General features: G+C 34.2%; 1 protein-coding gene across 18 annotated transcripts in view; it reads right to left on the reverse strand.

Moving 5' to 3' along the window:
• The window catches only part of LOC306656522 (uncharacterized protein), a 222069-nt gene that overhangs the window by 38941 nt on the left and 168271 nt on the right, over positions 1-14857 (reverse strand). For 6 of the 18 annotated variants that reach the window (XM_079131838.1, XM_079131839.1, XM_079131837.1 and 3 more), the window contains 4 exons: positions 6621-6696; positions 6136-6264; positions 2390-2446; positions 1812-1871 (listed from right to left, as the gene is read on the reverse strand). The exons of 1 other annotated variant lie outside the window; for it this stretch is intronic. In XM_079131838.1, coding sequence (XP_078987964.1) covers positions 1839-1871; positions 2390-2446; positions 6136-6264; positions 6621-6696 — 295 coding nt within the window. In that variant the 3' untranslated portion in view covers positions 1812-1838. Of the gene's footprint in view, positions 1-1811; positions 1872-2389; positions 2558-5038; positions 5110-6135; positions 6265-6617; positions 6697-9178; positions 10152-14857 lie in introns of those variants that run through there. 11 more of the 18 variants (XR_013762533.1, XR_013762535.1, XR_013762536.1 and 8 more) reach the window with 7 other exon arrangements.

Below are 14857 nucleotides of genomic sequence, written 5' to 3' on the forward strand. Positions count from 1 at the left end.
GTACTTGTGAGCAGTCACATGGCAAAGCCCACAAGGGTTGATGCTGAGTCAAGGCCAAACCCCTTTAGCCAAGTAAACTCTTGACAAGTCTATTCAAGAAAACATACCAGCAGTGATCTGAACACTGGCGATAATACCTGCAGAGTGAGAGCAGCACAATAGTAATGCTTTGGATCGGCCTCTGTTTCTTTTATTCTGCAACATTTGTATCATTGTTTACAAGTAAGAGAATTATGGAAAGGTTCCAATACCGTTTCCAAACTGAAATCAACATAATTCATAGCAATACTGAATTTCCATGTGATTCATGTTTTAAAATCAAAAAGGTAAGTTGGGTTCTAATAAAGTATCTGAGTAATTTACCCAGGTTGAGAACTCACTAGGTTAGAAAGCTCACATTAGAGCATGAACCTTCAGGTTTGGTTTTTTACATTTGTTAGTGTGGGTCAGTTCCTATTTCCTTTATCCTTCCCAACCACTAGTATAGCATTAGTCCAAGAAAGTCATGGTGGAGGAAGGGTTTGATAATTATCTCATGAATTTAGGCAGTGCAGAAATAGACCAACATTCCAAATTGGATGTTTTAGCCTTGGAATTAAGTTCCCACGGTATTATAGAATAGTCACTTATATGGGGAAGTCCTGACTTAATAGTATTAAAAATCCCATAAGTAGGTCCCCCTACTTATGTAATATTATTCCATTTTTTAAAATTTGTACTGTTTTCAGCAGTGTTATAAGAATTTAGGTATCCCTTTTGTCTTATGATAATGATAAATAGAGAGAAATGTAAAGGATCATTCTCTTGATTACATTTGCACTTTTCCATTCCAACTTCTACTTCCGCCTACCCCCTGCCTCCAATATATGCCTAGCTTTTTCATTTAGATGAAACATAATTTGTTCAAGTTGTCCTTTCCAAACTTTAAGAAAGCCTATCTAGTATATGAGGCAACACATGACTTTAAAATACTTAGCATTTGTATGATGCTGCTCATCTTCAATGCACTTTAGAAATATTAGCTAATTAATTAATTAGTTCCTGATTACAAGGGGGTAGAAGTTCAAGGAGAAAATTGGCAAATGTTTCTCCACCTTTATAAAGAAAATCTTGCTTATATTAGAGAATAGTATTTCTCATTTTGAGTAATATGTACTATCATAAAAGTGTTATAAATGCCCTTTGCTGGATCTAGGTATAATGATAGTTAAAAATGAAGGATAGTAGTAATGATACTTGTACAAACACAACAGTATTTTGTAAGGTGAGTACATATTTGTTGGATTATGCTCCTGTTGAGCAGGAAGCATGCCTTGCCCTTTTTGTGTTGTAGCACCTAACACAATCCTAGGCATGGAAAAAATAAACTTAATGATTTATATGTGACAGTCTAATTAATCAACTTTATTTCATACAATGATAATCAAGATGAGAGTAAATGCAGAACAAAATTAATCCATGTAAAAAGGAAAGCAAGGAACTTGACTATGTGGTTGATTTTCTGATCACAAAGTTATGTCTAAGTGCACCATTTAGCCTCATGAGAAAAAGGAGGGAGGCTGAGGTGAGCTGAGTGGCAGAGCGTTTGGCTAACCCTTGCACAAGGATCTGGGTTTGATTCTCCAGAATAAAACAAGTACAGAAAAAATTACTAAATATGGGCATAACCTATCTGTTTAAATAGACTAGCTTTTGATTCCATTTCATGCAAAGAACAGTCTAATTTATTCAAACATAGTATCTAATATATTTTCATAGAACAGTTATCCCTTATAACAGTTGAATTGATTGAGAGTATAATTCTATCTTACCCATTTGATGTCAAACAGCCAGATATTTCAAATTGACCTTTTAGTCTTACACATGAGTTCCTGATTTGAGAGAAACACAAAACTAAGCTGTCTATACACATAAACATTATAATTTTTGATAGTCAAATTACATAGTTGGCAATAGAAACAAAAATTATTGACATTTTTAACTTTAGAGAAAACATAATTCTCTACATTAAATTTTCTGATCTCAGACTCTGCTACTAAAGCACAGTTGTGTGTGTTTCTAATCTGGGCAGGAAAGTTCTGCTTATTCTGTATTATTAAGCAAAACCAAATCAACATCTGACACATAATAGCTAAGTAATGTAAATAAAATGAATGTAAAAGCAACCCAAAAGTTTGGATTCATGAGCTTAATATATAATCTCTATTTTTTTTTTAATTCAAGATACACAAGGAGAAAGAAAAGATTTAAATCCATTGGTGGTTCTTAAATGATTTGTGAATCTCCTATTCCTTTGAAGAAATAAAAAATTCTAAAAAATTTTCTCAGAAAAGGTAATATGGAATTAATGCAAACAGTGTTTGCACTTTGTTTCAGTATGGTCACATACCTCAAGAAGCTCATGCATGTCCCTTGGATCCTTGGTCCCTGGAAAAGACCGCAATGACTGAAGGTGAGACATGAGAAGGTTGAGTTTTGGAGAGTAGATTGACTCACATGTGGTATGCTCAGAGATTCAGCTGTCAGTAAGCATCTAGACAAATTGTTCAGCAAAAAACTGGATATTAGAGAAGGAAGAGACAGATAAATATTTTTGTTCTGTACATAGAGGTGACAGCTAAAGCTCCAAGGGTGAATGAAATGAATCAGCAAGGGAGAAAATACGGAAATAGGAAAGAAAGGATGACTGAAAAGACGATGTGATACCTACTCATAAGGAGTGTGAGATGGAGCAGATGAATAGAAAATGAAGAACAGGTGGCCAAAGATGTGCAAGAGACCAGGAAGTTCAATGTTTTCTCAAGAGAGAGATTTGAGGAGCAGGTTGAACAGTATCAGAAGCTTAAGAAAAATAAAGACAGAGAACTGAGTAAGGACTTTTCTGGTGAATAGAAGATCTTCTTTAAACTAAAAAGGGGTCAGTAACTACATTTTTAGAGGTTAAAAAGAAGAGGAGAAAGAATAGTGAGCATGTCATTAAATTGGTGAGAAATACTATAGACAAGTAGAAAGAGAGAAGGGCAATTGTAAGGTGCAGAGAGAAAGGAATAACATCTTTCTAGAGACAAGTGAAACTTGATTATGAGACATAATCAAATTATGTAGTTGGCAGTAGAAACAAAAATGATTAACTTTTTCTAAATTTAGTGATAACATCACAGTTTTGTACATAATCTAAGACTCTGCACCTTAGAGCAAGAGCTGTGTATATTTCATGCTGAGAAGAGAAAGTATATCTTAAAAAATCAGGGGGAATGTCCCTTCAGGAGAGGATGAAATCAGAAGATCACAGTACCAAGGAGATGAAATGATCCAACACACTTCCTTGTGACATCTAGGCTGTCCAGAAAATTTCTGAGATGGAGATGATGACTAAAGTGACCAAAGTTTGCTTTGGATGATCTACTGAAAGAGGTAAATAAGCCAGTAGAAAATAAAGGTGTGTGATCTTTGAAACCCAGATACTATGATGCTGATCACAGTAAAGCCATTAGCAGCAGTAGTGAGAGTCTTGACTAAGGCCAGATAGCTTGGATTTTTAGAATACCATGGCACAATTTGCCTGCAACACCTATGAGTTTCATTAATCCATGATTAGAGATCAGAAAAGGCACAGAGTTAGGAGGTTTAAGTATCCATATCAGTACTGTCAATCAGCAACATGAACGCATTCAAAGAATTTACATAAAAAAAAAACAGAAATCTTGGGTTCTGGCTTTAATCACGACATTGCCCAAGGCTAATAGTTTCCCTTATTTGATACCATCTTTATTTGTAATCTGAAAGTGCTGGATTGTGTGATCTCACCTATAATTTCAAATGGAATAAAACCATCCTATCGTAGAATAAAAATGGAGTAACAGAAAAAGCAATAGCTTTGTGATCATATTTTACCCTCCACTTCAGCTCCTTTACTGGCTGCAACCTTGAGAAAGTTATTTTTTTGCATCTCTGTTATTTCATCTGTAAAATTGAGAACGAGTAAGTTATGGGAAAGGGTTATAGTTAAAATTCACTTATCAGTGATTCAATAATTGTTTATTTGATCATCTGGACTTTTTCTTCTTAAACCAAAATATTCTAACCATAATATAATGTTTCTTGATGTCTTAAAATGACCATCAAATTCAGTTGATGTGATATAGTGATATTTATACCCAGTTGCTTGTATACTTATTGAGTGCAAGGGTAGACAAATTTTCATTTTACTACAATCGATATGTCTATAATCTATCTTAGAAGATAACTGAAACATTTCAAATGTATATTAAATAAAAACAAAATAGGTGCTTAGTGAAGCTGTGGGTGCTAGATTCTAAGTTATGCTCTAAGAAGTAGCTGGGACTGAATAGTTGAATACCAAAAAAATTTAAAAAAAAAGAATAACATCAGATTTATACACAAAAACTCTACAGGATGATATGTGCAAAGCCTAACTCCAAGAGTGTTCTCTAACAAGCCCTAATATTGCATTGATTACTTCCACAAATTCATTCTATTTTTATGGATGAAGAAAGGTGAGAAAATGGTGTGACAAAGGAATTGAAAGTAGAAGAGATTTTCTTTTCTACTAATATTAGGTCTACACATTCACATTTAAAATATGCATTGGTTTAGTCAATCATTGACTTGTTGATTTTTTTTTAAAAACAAGTCTCAACTTAGTCTTTTGAAAAGAAATATAAATATATATTTAGAAAAACTTTAATTATGTTGATCATTTTAGAACTGAATTCAGAGAATGTTAGGGAATAGCAAGGGAGTACACAGGCCACTTTCCATCCCGTCTTCCCTTATCTACTTGATGGTTGTTTCTCATGCCTTCTTTTCCTGAGACATCTGAAATTTCTGAGCTAGATAGAGTGGGAGATTTAGCAAGTCAATGGCTTCTGCTTTAGATAAAAAGACAAGAGTCTATTTTAGATTCATTTTACTAGGACTATAAATTGCTTGGGAAAAAACAATGAAAAAACAAAAATAAAAAGACTCTACCTGAGATAGAGGTACTACTAAAGTCATCAGGAAATTTTTAACTTACCTGGAGAATGAATCTGAATGATGTGGGCTGACTCCAAAGTTTACAAGCTAATGAGATACTGTGAGATTTCCCTGTGGATACAGTCTTGAGTAAAGAACTAACGAAATTACTACAATCCTACCTCTCTGAATTAGTTGAACATGCTAATCCTCACAAATGGAAAGGATTTAAAATATGATTGTGAGATTTTTATCAAATTGCATAATTCTATGTATAGATTTAGGTTCAGATTTATAGATACTGAATATAACAGAAAAAGATGTGGACATTTTCATTCAGCATTTTTTATGTACATTTTAAATCATTGTTTAGCATGTATTTCATGTATTTTTCTCAATAAAAGTAGCACACTGCTGGGGGAATTTACTGCAATAAAATATAAAACTCAGCTGTTACATTATTAGTTCAATAGCGCAATGCTTTCGATATTTCAGTTTGTGCAGAAAGAGAGCATTATATCTAAACTTCATATACAAAACTCTTTGGCCAAAACTACCATATATAAATATAAAGTATTAGCTAAGCATTGATAAATAAAAATGTTTAGAATATTGCATGTATAAGAGAATTTCACAAGAGAACCACTAAATTTTTAGGTATTCTTTTTTTTTAAATAAAAATATGTTCACCTTTAAAGCTAAATATATAAAACTAAACATAAATATATAACTATAAATATATAAAACCAAATATTTCAAACCAAATATATTCACCTTTAAAACCAAATTTCAAATAATTAGTCTTCTGGAAAAATCCTTTGCCAATCTTCTTTATTAGCCATATAACTGAATTGTTTGATTTTCTTTTACTATAAAGTTGCTTTCCATTTAATTCTAATCAAAGAGAATTATTTTAGAACACACACACACACACACACACATGCTTGAGTCAGAGAATCAGAGCAGTTAAGAGCTGTAAGAAAATTTTGAAGATGTTTAATATAAATCCAACTCCATCTTCAAATTAGTAGACATGAAACTAGAGTCACAGAAGGCAGGCCCTCTAAAACCTGGTAAGAGCATTTATATTTAGGCTTCTAGTTCATCACCTCTCTCCCATGTCCCATATCACCTTCTTTATCATTTCACAACTATTACTTGTAAATATTTCAACTTTTTGCTTGGTATCAATGCCATATTTCCTCTGTCATAGCAAATATGCTCAACACATAAGGGTCCAACTTCGTACTGTCCATAGAGGTCTTTTTTTCTTGAGATGATTCTCTTCCCACATGGAGATGACTTTTAGAATCCATGCTATTTAATTTTTTTTTTTTAATTTTAGTTCTTTATGTATATCTATCCTGGTAACGTTTCTGATGGATTCACAAAATAACACAAAATGACGTAGTATGCACTGACTTTTGAAGTTTGCATGAAGTTTCAGATCACATTGTCACATGCACACAAAACATTTGGCAGACCCTGAATCCAGGGACTGATTTTGGTCATGTTGTGTCTCTTTCAACATCTTTTGGTGGCCCATTCAAGATATTGCTAAAACACAGCTCCAGAGAGGAAGGAACAACTAATCCTCACATTCACATACAACCTAAATGAGAAGACCTCTCAGGTAAGACTCACCTTTTTCCTCCATTGTAATCCAGGGTAAATATTGAAATAAAACACTCCATTTCTTTAGGCCTAACCTGTCTTTTCCTAGGAAAAAAAAGAATTTGGTGCTGTTAGAAAACACCTGAAATCTTGCCAGAGGTAAAATCACAAACTATATGAGGTTAATACAGCAGAGCCCTTTATATATACAAAGTACTTTAAAATATATTGCCTCATTTAGGCTATATTCAAATATTTAGCCACATAGGTTCCTATTTGAGAACTCTGGACAGTAAGGCTTACGTAGATTTTTCAAAGCTATGTGACAAATCCTTTATCTGTCATTTTATTCTATAATACTCACAGTTTTTAACCTACATGGAAAATACAGAATCCACAATTAGAGACTACTTATTGCCCAGAGGGAATGGCATATACATCATTTTTGAAAAATGTGAAAGGGCAGAAAGCTCATGCAAGTGCTTTGTCACCTGCATGCCACTCTCATGCACCAGTGGATCTGTTTCCTACTTATACTCTGGGGTATTAAATATTTCAGTGTTTCCCAGGCACCATAATCTCAAGATTCTATCTACTGAATGACTAACAAGTCCCAAAAAGAATATTTTGAGACTGAGTCTTAACAAAAATCACATTTGTCTTCCTTTTCTACTGGTGACCCTTTTTGACTGAAACGCTTCTGTTACTGATGTCATTCAGATCAGTTCAAGTTAAACACTTGACAGGTCCATCTGTATTCAATATCCCCCACAAGCATGAAAAACTGTCACCCATCTTTGCTGGTGCTTTGTTTTGCTCCTTTCCTGGTTGTTTTGTTCTCTTATAGCCACAGGGGTAGTAATACCCTTCTCTCTCCAGGAAATGTAAGGAAAATGGATCCTATGCTAACTTGTGCTCCTGAGAGAAAGATGTTATAGAAGTGACATATGCCACTGTACTGTTCCGTACATGCAATCTACAAGTTCTCTAGTAACATTCTCACATTTGAATGAACATGTTGCTTAACTTCCTGACCTGGAACTTAAATCACTTCAGTTTAAGTATGGCTCATCAATTATTCTACACATTTCCCACATAGATTGTTTTCTCTTAATGATAAGAATGTTAATAATTTGGGGATGCCTTGTAGATTCATTTACTTTCTGTTTTATTGCCTGCATTACATAATGTGTTTCACTAGTGTTACCAAGAGTTGAATAAGCGTGTTAGTCCTTTTTTAATTCAGAGGAAAGCAATTCACTGTTTTGGTAGAACACTGGGATGATTTTAAATCAGAGAAAGTGAAAATAAGAGACAATGATGTGAAGCAACTCGCATATTTTCTTTGTCACATTCTGGGGACATTTCTGTATAGCAACTAATTTCAATAGCAACTAATGATTCTAAAAATACTTCTATGATTCAAATGATTCTGTAAATGTGATTCGAATTCATAATAGCTGTCAAAACTCAAACTAAAGCAAATATGTCTGTGAATTCCAAAAAGGATTAGTTGAATCTCTTTCAATCACTGCTTTTTAAATAGTCGTATTGCTTCAAACACAAAACTATGCATTAGTGTCCTAGTATACAAATTTACAATCATGTTATATTATTTAAAAATCTTTAAGATCCATATATCCAGTATTGTCATGCAGCTTTGAAATAATGCAGAGACCTATTTTCCTCTTTGCTTACCATTATCTCTGACTCATTTTACATGTAGGCAATATTATCCATCCCAGAAGAATAGGTATGAAATAATAAATATGCCAGTGTAAATTAATTTCACATAGGTAAAGATTTTATTTGTATTTCAGAATCTGCAGCTTTTCCTTAAAGATTGATTTTATGTTGTGATTATTTTTTTGATGCTTAAAAAGCTATAAAGGATTTTAAATTTCTAAATGTAATTTTAAACATATAAAGTTGTATGTCTATGATTAATGCAAAGTTCAAGTAAAGTTTACTCTCAATAGTATCTGAAATGATTTGATTTTTCCATTCCTTCATAGGATAACTGATCTTTAGGTTAAAAAAAAAAAAGATTTGTTAAATGATATAAGCCTCAGTTAATATTTTACAAGACAAATTATTGTCATAGTTATTGATTATTCCCTTGTTTTGTGTGGAAACAAATTAGAGATGCTCAAAATTCTTTCTTTTTCATTTTAGGATAATGTGTATATAATTAAATCTATTTCTGTGTAAATGCAACAGCACCCTCTGGAGGTCTGGAACACTCTGCATAACTTTCATAAATCAGTCTTCTTTGGTTAACCTTACATATTTTTGTTGACTTAGACATTTAATATTTTATATCCTGATAATTATATTTGTTACTTAAAATGATTAAGTATATTTAATCTATTATTACTTTCTACTAGGCCTTCTTGTGATTTGTGTGTCATGTCATTTATAATCCTGGGATATAATAACGAAACATACAATTCAGCTGATCTTGAGATCTCCATAAATTTTCTATTTTCTATCATGAGAAAATATTTTCCAAACAAGAAATGACAACTTTTATTTCTAAAATCCCTTAATATGTGGTTATATGAAGACAACAGGGAACTATTTATACCTCCTTTGAAGATTCCTCATGGAAACAGTTACTTTCATTCTTCAAGTCCCTGATCAACAAACACAGCTGTGGTTTTTCTGTGGTTTTTGAAGCTAACTTATCCGAGATGGGAGAATATGAAAAGGAGCAGAGGTCAAAAAACATCGGAAAAAATATCATGAGTCACTGGAACACATTCAAGAACCAAAGTGACTTCTATTGTGTCATAATAATATAAATAAATGATCCCATAGTCATTGGCCTCTCTGTAACAGCTCTGCATACAAAGATCTTTTTAAAGTTCAGGGAGATACAAACAAAGTTGTTCTTCCATGATAAAGAAGGGGATGAGCATGTGACTAATTGGGGTAAAAGGAAGTAATGTCATTCTATTCTGAATGCAGCCTAGGGTTGCCACTCCTGAAGGTTGTTCAAGATGCCACATCTTGGCTGGTTGGGGGAATATTGGAGTGGAACTGAATCCCTAGTGAAACATGGCACTCAGTTGGCCTGGCCTCTAGGAAGTCTGGATTACCCTGGCTCTAGTCAGAAAAGAACTGCTTTGAGGATGTCACACTGAGTCCTCTGAACTGGTACATGCAGAGATAACAGAGAAACAAATGGAATTATAAATCTAGTCCTAAATGCTTGAATATGTTCAAATATAGATATACACACACACACGCACAAAATCATACTAAAATGCATAGGAAAACGTTTATGCCCATACAGTTGCATATCTAACAGAGAATAGGTAAAAGAAGGCAGAGGAACTAGAATTGCCCCATTCTTTTCACAGTACTTTGCCCCTTCTCCTTAACTTTTGTTTCCCCACTTTACTCCCCTAATCATAGAGAAGAATCAGTCCAGAACTCTGCTGACCAAACTGGGAATTTTCATGCCACATCACGTGGGTTTTTCCACTGACTCTCTTGAGTTTCTTCAGCTGCAGGACCATGGGTCGGTTTCATGAACTCTGTGCTTTCATTTACCTGAAGTGGTGAGAGAATTAAATGATGAGATACTTTCAAAGTATTCAATGGTGTCTAACATATGGGAATAAAACTGGTTTTCATTCAACTTTATTTTTTTAACAGATACTTGTCTAGCACCTACTAGTAAAATTAACCAATTTACTCACCAAAACAGTTATAAGGTACAGAATGTATCATTATCATTATCATCTTAACAGGTAAAACTGAGACACACATTAAGTAACTCTCCCAGAGTCTCACAGCTAATGAGGATTGAAGGCAGAATCCAATCCGGAGCAATGTGGATGGAGCCTAAGCATTTAGCTACAAAGAGTACTGCTAATGTGCTATTCCTGTTACATTGTTAAACAAAATGTTAAACGGACAATATCATAAGACAGTGATGATAAGTTTGTGTGTAAAAGACTGAGATATCACTGTAAAAGGTGGAAATGGTCAGAAAAATGATGATTTTTGACAGTCATGAAAGGAAATCGCGTCTTGGAGTTTCTTAAATTGTCCTTAACATGTATTTGTTTACATTCATTCTTTCCTAGGTGGTCATTAATTCTTTTGGCGGGGGATACCAGGGATTGAAATCAGGGGCACTGGACCACTGAACCACATCCCCAGCCCTATTTTGTATTCTATTTAGAGACAGGTCTCACTGAGTTGCCTACATCTCACTTTTGCTGAGGCTGGTTTTGAACTTGAGGTCCTCCTGTCTCAGCCTCTGGAGCCACTGGGATTACAGGTGTGTACCACTGTGCCTGGCCTATTCTTGAATGATCATTTCCCCTAACCTCCAGATCTAAGGTTTAAACTGGGAATCAAATGAGAAAAGGATACACAAGGGCCATTGACCTTTCTTGTACCGTTCCAACCCAGCTCTTTAATTTTGGATATGCTCTGGTCATACACCATCACAGTGCTATGATTTCATCATCAGAATCATTACCGGAAGATTCTAAATAAAGGCTATAATTGCAGAGGGCCTATGTCTGGCATTGTACTTTTTGAGTTCTAGAAGAGCAATGGCAACTGTATTGATTGGGTGCAGGAGTTCTGTTGTCATGCTTTGGCTCTTGGTGGTTAAACCAGGTTCCCTTTTTAAAGGACTCATTGCTCAACATAGGGTTTAAGACAACAGAAGAGTATCTGTTCACAATCTTCTTATACATTGGATCTCCAAACTCAAATGTGCATTGGAATTTCTCCAGATATTCTGATTCCATAGGTCTAAAACAGGGTCTAGAAAATTAGGAATTTTCAGGTGATTTCGATACATGTGGCTCAAGGACTGCACTTAGAAAAACATTTCAGGACCAGTAGTAAAGGTGATCCTAGGAGACTATTTTAAATACCACTCTAGATGCAAAGAACCAGAATCTTTGCAGGAGACAGCCTGAACATGTGCATCTGGAAACAGCTGCTGAAGCTTTCTTCAATTCCCCCTGCCCTTACTTTGTTCTGGAATTGTGATTTGAGGCTGTGTTGAATGAAGCCCCAGGAATTCAGGAGGTATTCCAAGACCTTTTCTGTGGCCAAACATACAGATGTTCCTTTCAGTCCTTTTGCTAAAACTATGTTTATATTATTTTTTTAGTATTAGGATTCTTTACAATGCCTTGTTTTTAGTACATTGGAGATAGAGTGTTATTGTGGAAAAATATTTCAGCTTCTAGAATCAATGAATGGTTTCACCAAGTCATATAATCTTTGATCATTTCCAAGCAGGTTTGTAACCTGCTCCTTTTCCCCATTCTCCAAAAAAATGATGTGATATTAGAACAGCTTCTCGAATCATGTAAATCTCTAAGTATTAACCACAAGTGATACTGTGAAATTGTTCGTTTTATTTTAAGCACATGACCTAAAATGCACAAAAATAGTATATTTCATTTCATTATTATCTAGAGGTAACTCCATAGAAATAATAATAAAATCAATAAATTGACAGGTGAATCCATAGATTACTTATAAATGATTTTTCACCAGCTGTCCACTTCCAGTCAGCTATCAGCATCAAGAAAATTTTTGATTTATTCTCTCTAAGCTTAATAATGAGCACATGGACTGAATTGAGTGTTCTATTTATTCCTGGTTACAAACTGACAAGGTTTCCATTGGATCAAGAAAAATGTTTACAGGGTGATTATTAATATCTGTTAAGAATCCATGGTCTGGATTGTGACCATAAAATTTATAATACAAAATTTATAGTCTGTCAAATACTGAAAGTCAAAAACAAACAAGAAACAAAGTAAATATAAAAACACAGGTGGACTAAAGAAACAGAGTTAACTACTTTCTGAAGAGGTAAGGTTCTTTTATTTGTAAGATTGATTCTAATAGGACCATCTTGAGGCTCAAAATCAACTAATTAAAATAATTTAGACAGAAAATACTAATACAGTTTCTGTTTTTGGTGCTGATTAAAGACAATGATAATCATTGAGATTATCCACAAATAAATCCACAACTCATTAGATGATAAGACGTACCTCTCTGGACAGGGATCTGGGGAAGTGGGGAGGGGAGGGTCAACGGTGAGGTAGTGGGGTGGATATGACCTAAGTATGTTATACACATGACAAATATGCCATCATGAAACCCATTTTTCTGTATAGTTAATATTCATCAGAAAAAATAAATTTTAAGAAATTTACCCCTTCTGTTCATTATCTTTGACCTCTTTAACATGGGACCACATAGGACATCTGATCCACATGCACTTTATTCTTACCTCTCACAAACAACCCCAAAACAGAGACAGCTCAAAGTTATATTCATGATACAGAAGAAATGGAGTAGAATGTATTATGACTGAAGAAAAAAACAATTAAAAACTTTTTCAAAAATATTGTCTTTGTCATTTAACAAGCATTCATTGAGTCAATTCCATGTGCTAAGCAGTGAGGATTTTTAAATAAGAGTTTTTTAAAATTCATGGTAGTAGCCCTATATCAAGCTGAGAGATGAATTTAATAGGTTATATTGAGGGATTTTTTTTTTCCCAAAGTAAGTCAGAATAGAACATTCTAAGGTACATGAGATCCATAGTATGTGAATGTACAATTCCATGGAAGTTGTGTTTTAGTTTCTGTGTGAATGTGTTTATGTTCTGGGTCGTAATACAAAAATGTATTTTAATGGTATTTGAGTTAAAAAAAAAAAAAAAAAAAAAAACTTTGAAAGTCACTGCTTTAGAGTCCACCAGAGGAGTAGGCAATTCACAGATAATTGGAAGAACATGACCCAGCTATTCTAAACAACCCTGAAATCTAAAGGGGGTGGGGTGCTGAAGTGTTGGAAATGACTACTAAGATGGGGTCTTAATATTTAAAATGGGTCCTAAATGATGAATTTGGAGATGCAGAGGGAGACCTGGAAAGGACATTCCAAGAGACCTAGAAACCCCCTGGAACCATTTGTATAAAGTTTATGGAGTGGTAAGAAAGCATTGATGGAGAAATGCACTATGTATGGGCACAAGGAGAGGAGAGTAGCATGTGATAAAACTGAGAGATGCCTTCGGTGCAGTCTGGCCTTCCAAGAAAGGTATAATCCCATTTGCCCTATTTTGTTTGTATTTGTTGTGTTGAAGAAGATAACATTGTCACCAAGATAGACCATAAAAGAAAGGGAGACAAGTGATCCTTGGAATTGTGCAGGCCAAGGCCAGTGAGGATTTGAGCATAGTAAAAGCATAGAGGAGATGCGACTTTGGGGGAGAAATGTTAACTAAAATCTGTATCATTTCGTAACTGCTTGCTGCATGTGTGCTGTGAGGCAGATTATTCAAGAATGATGTGTTATTATATGAACTAGAAAGATGAAGTAATACAAGAGTAATATCTGTTTTCCCCTTTGTTTATACCATTTTGTTTTTAATGGTGAGCAATTATGCAATTATTTGAAACTTCATTTTTCATTTGCTAAATGAAAATGTGCTCAATATAATTTGAGAGCTCTCAGTGAGGAGATATAACTTTGTACTCTCTTGACCAAGCTTATTTTAGCATTATAATGGCATAATTCTATAAAACCACGTGGTTGGTGGTGTCATTCTCACCATCATTCATGTATCTCATTTCTTAAACTAAAATTTCCATTATTATTAACCTAAAGATGTCAGAAAATACAATTTTTTAACTTATAAAAATAAGTTTAGTAATATAAATTCAGTTAAGGTTCTAGGTGACCAAAAAAAAATAGGTGAAAGAGAAAACAAGCCATATTGGTTATATTATCAAAGTAATAGAAGGAAAGTTCTATTTCTCTTCCTTTGTTCACACCAAGACACATAAGCCTGTAAGCATTATCTTCCTATCCTGCCATAATGAGAAAGAATCTTTATGACACATTTTGGACCTTCTATCAGAGTATCACAGGGTCATTTTCTCCCACTGAAGGCATCCAATTAATTCTTAGGAAAATGCAAATACGAGCAATTCAACCAGGCCTTGGGGGTTTCCTAGACTGGAAGGCCTATGGCCCAAACATCTATTTAACTGCTTTGGAATGGACTTCCACCACTCCTTTCCACATACCATGATTGATAACCATTAGGGTAATATTTCTTTTTAGAATTATGAAAGTCCACCTGAAAATAAGACCCCAGTTATAATGCCAAATATGTTATGATGTGTAATGCCCTGTAAATGTAGTGATGTGGAAAATCCTTGTTTCTTTGTAGCAAGAACCTTATGATGGCTCTAGATAT

This window comes from Sciurus vulgaris, assembly GCF_902686455.1.
Source record: "Sciurus vulgaris genome assembly, chromosome: 3".
NCBI classification, from domain to species: domain Eukaryota; kingdom Metazoa; phylum Chordata; class Mammalia; order Rodentia; family Sciuridae; genus Sciurus; species Sciurus vulgaris.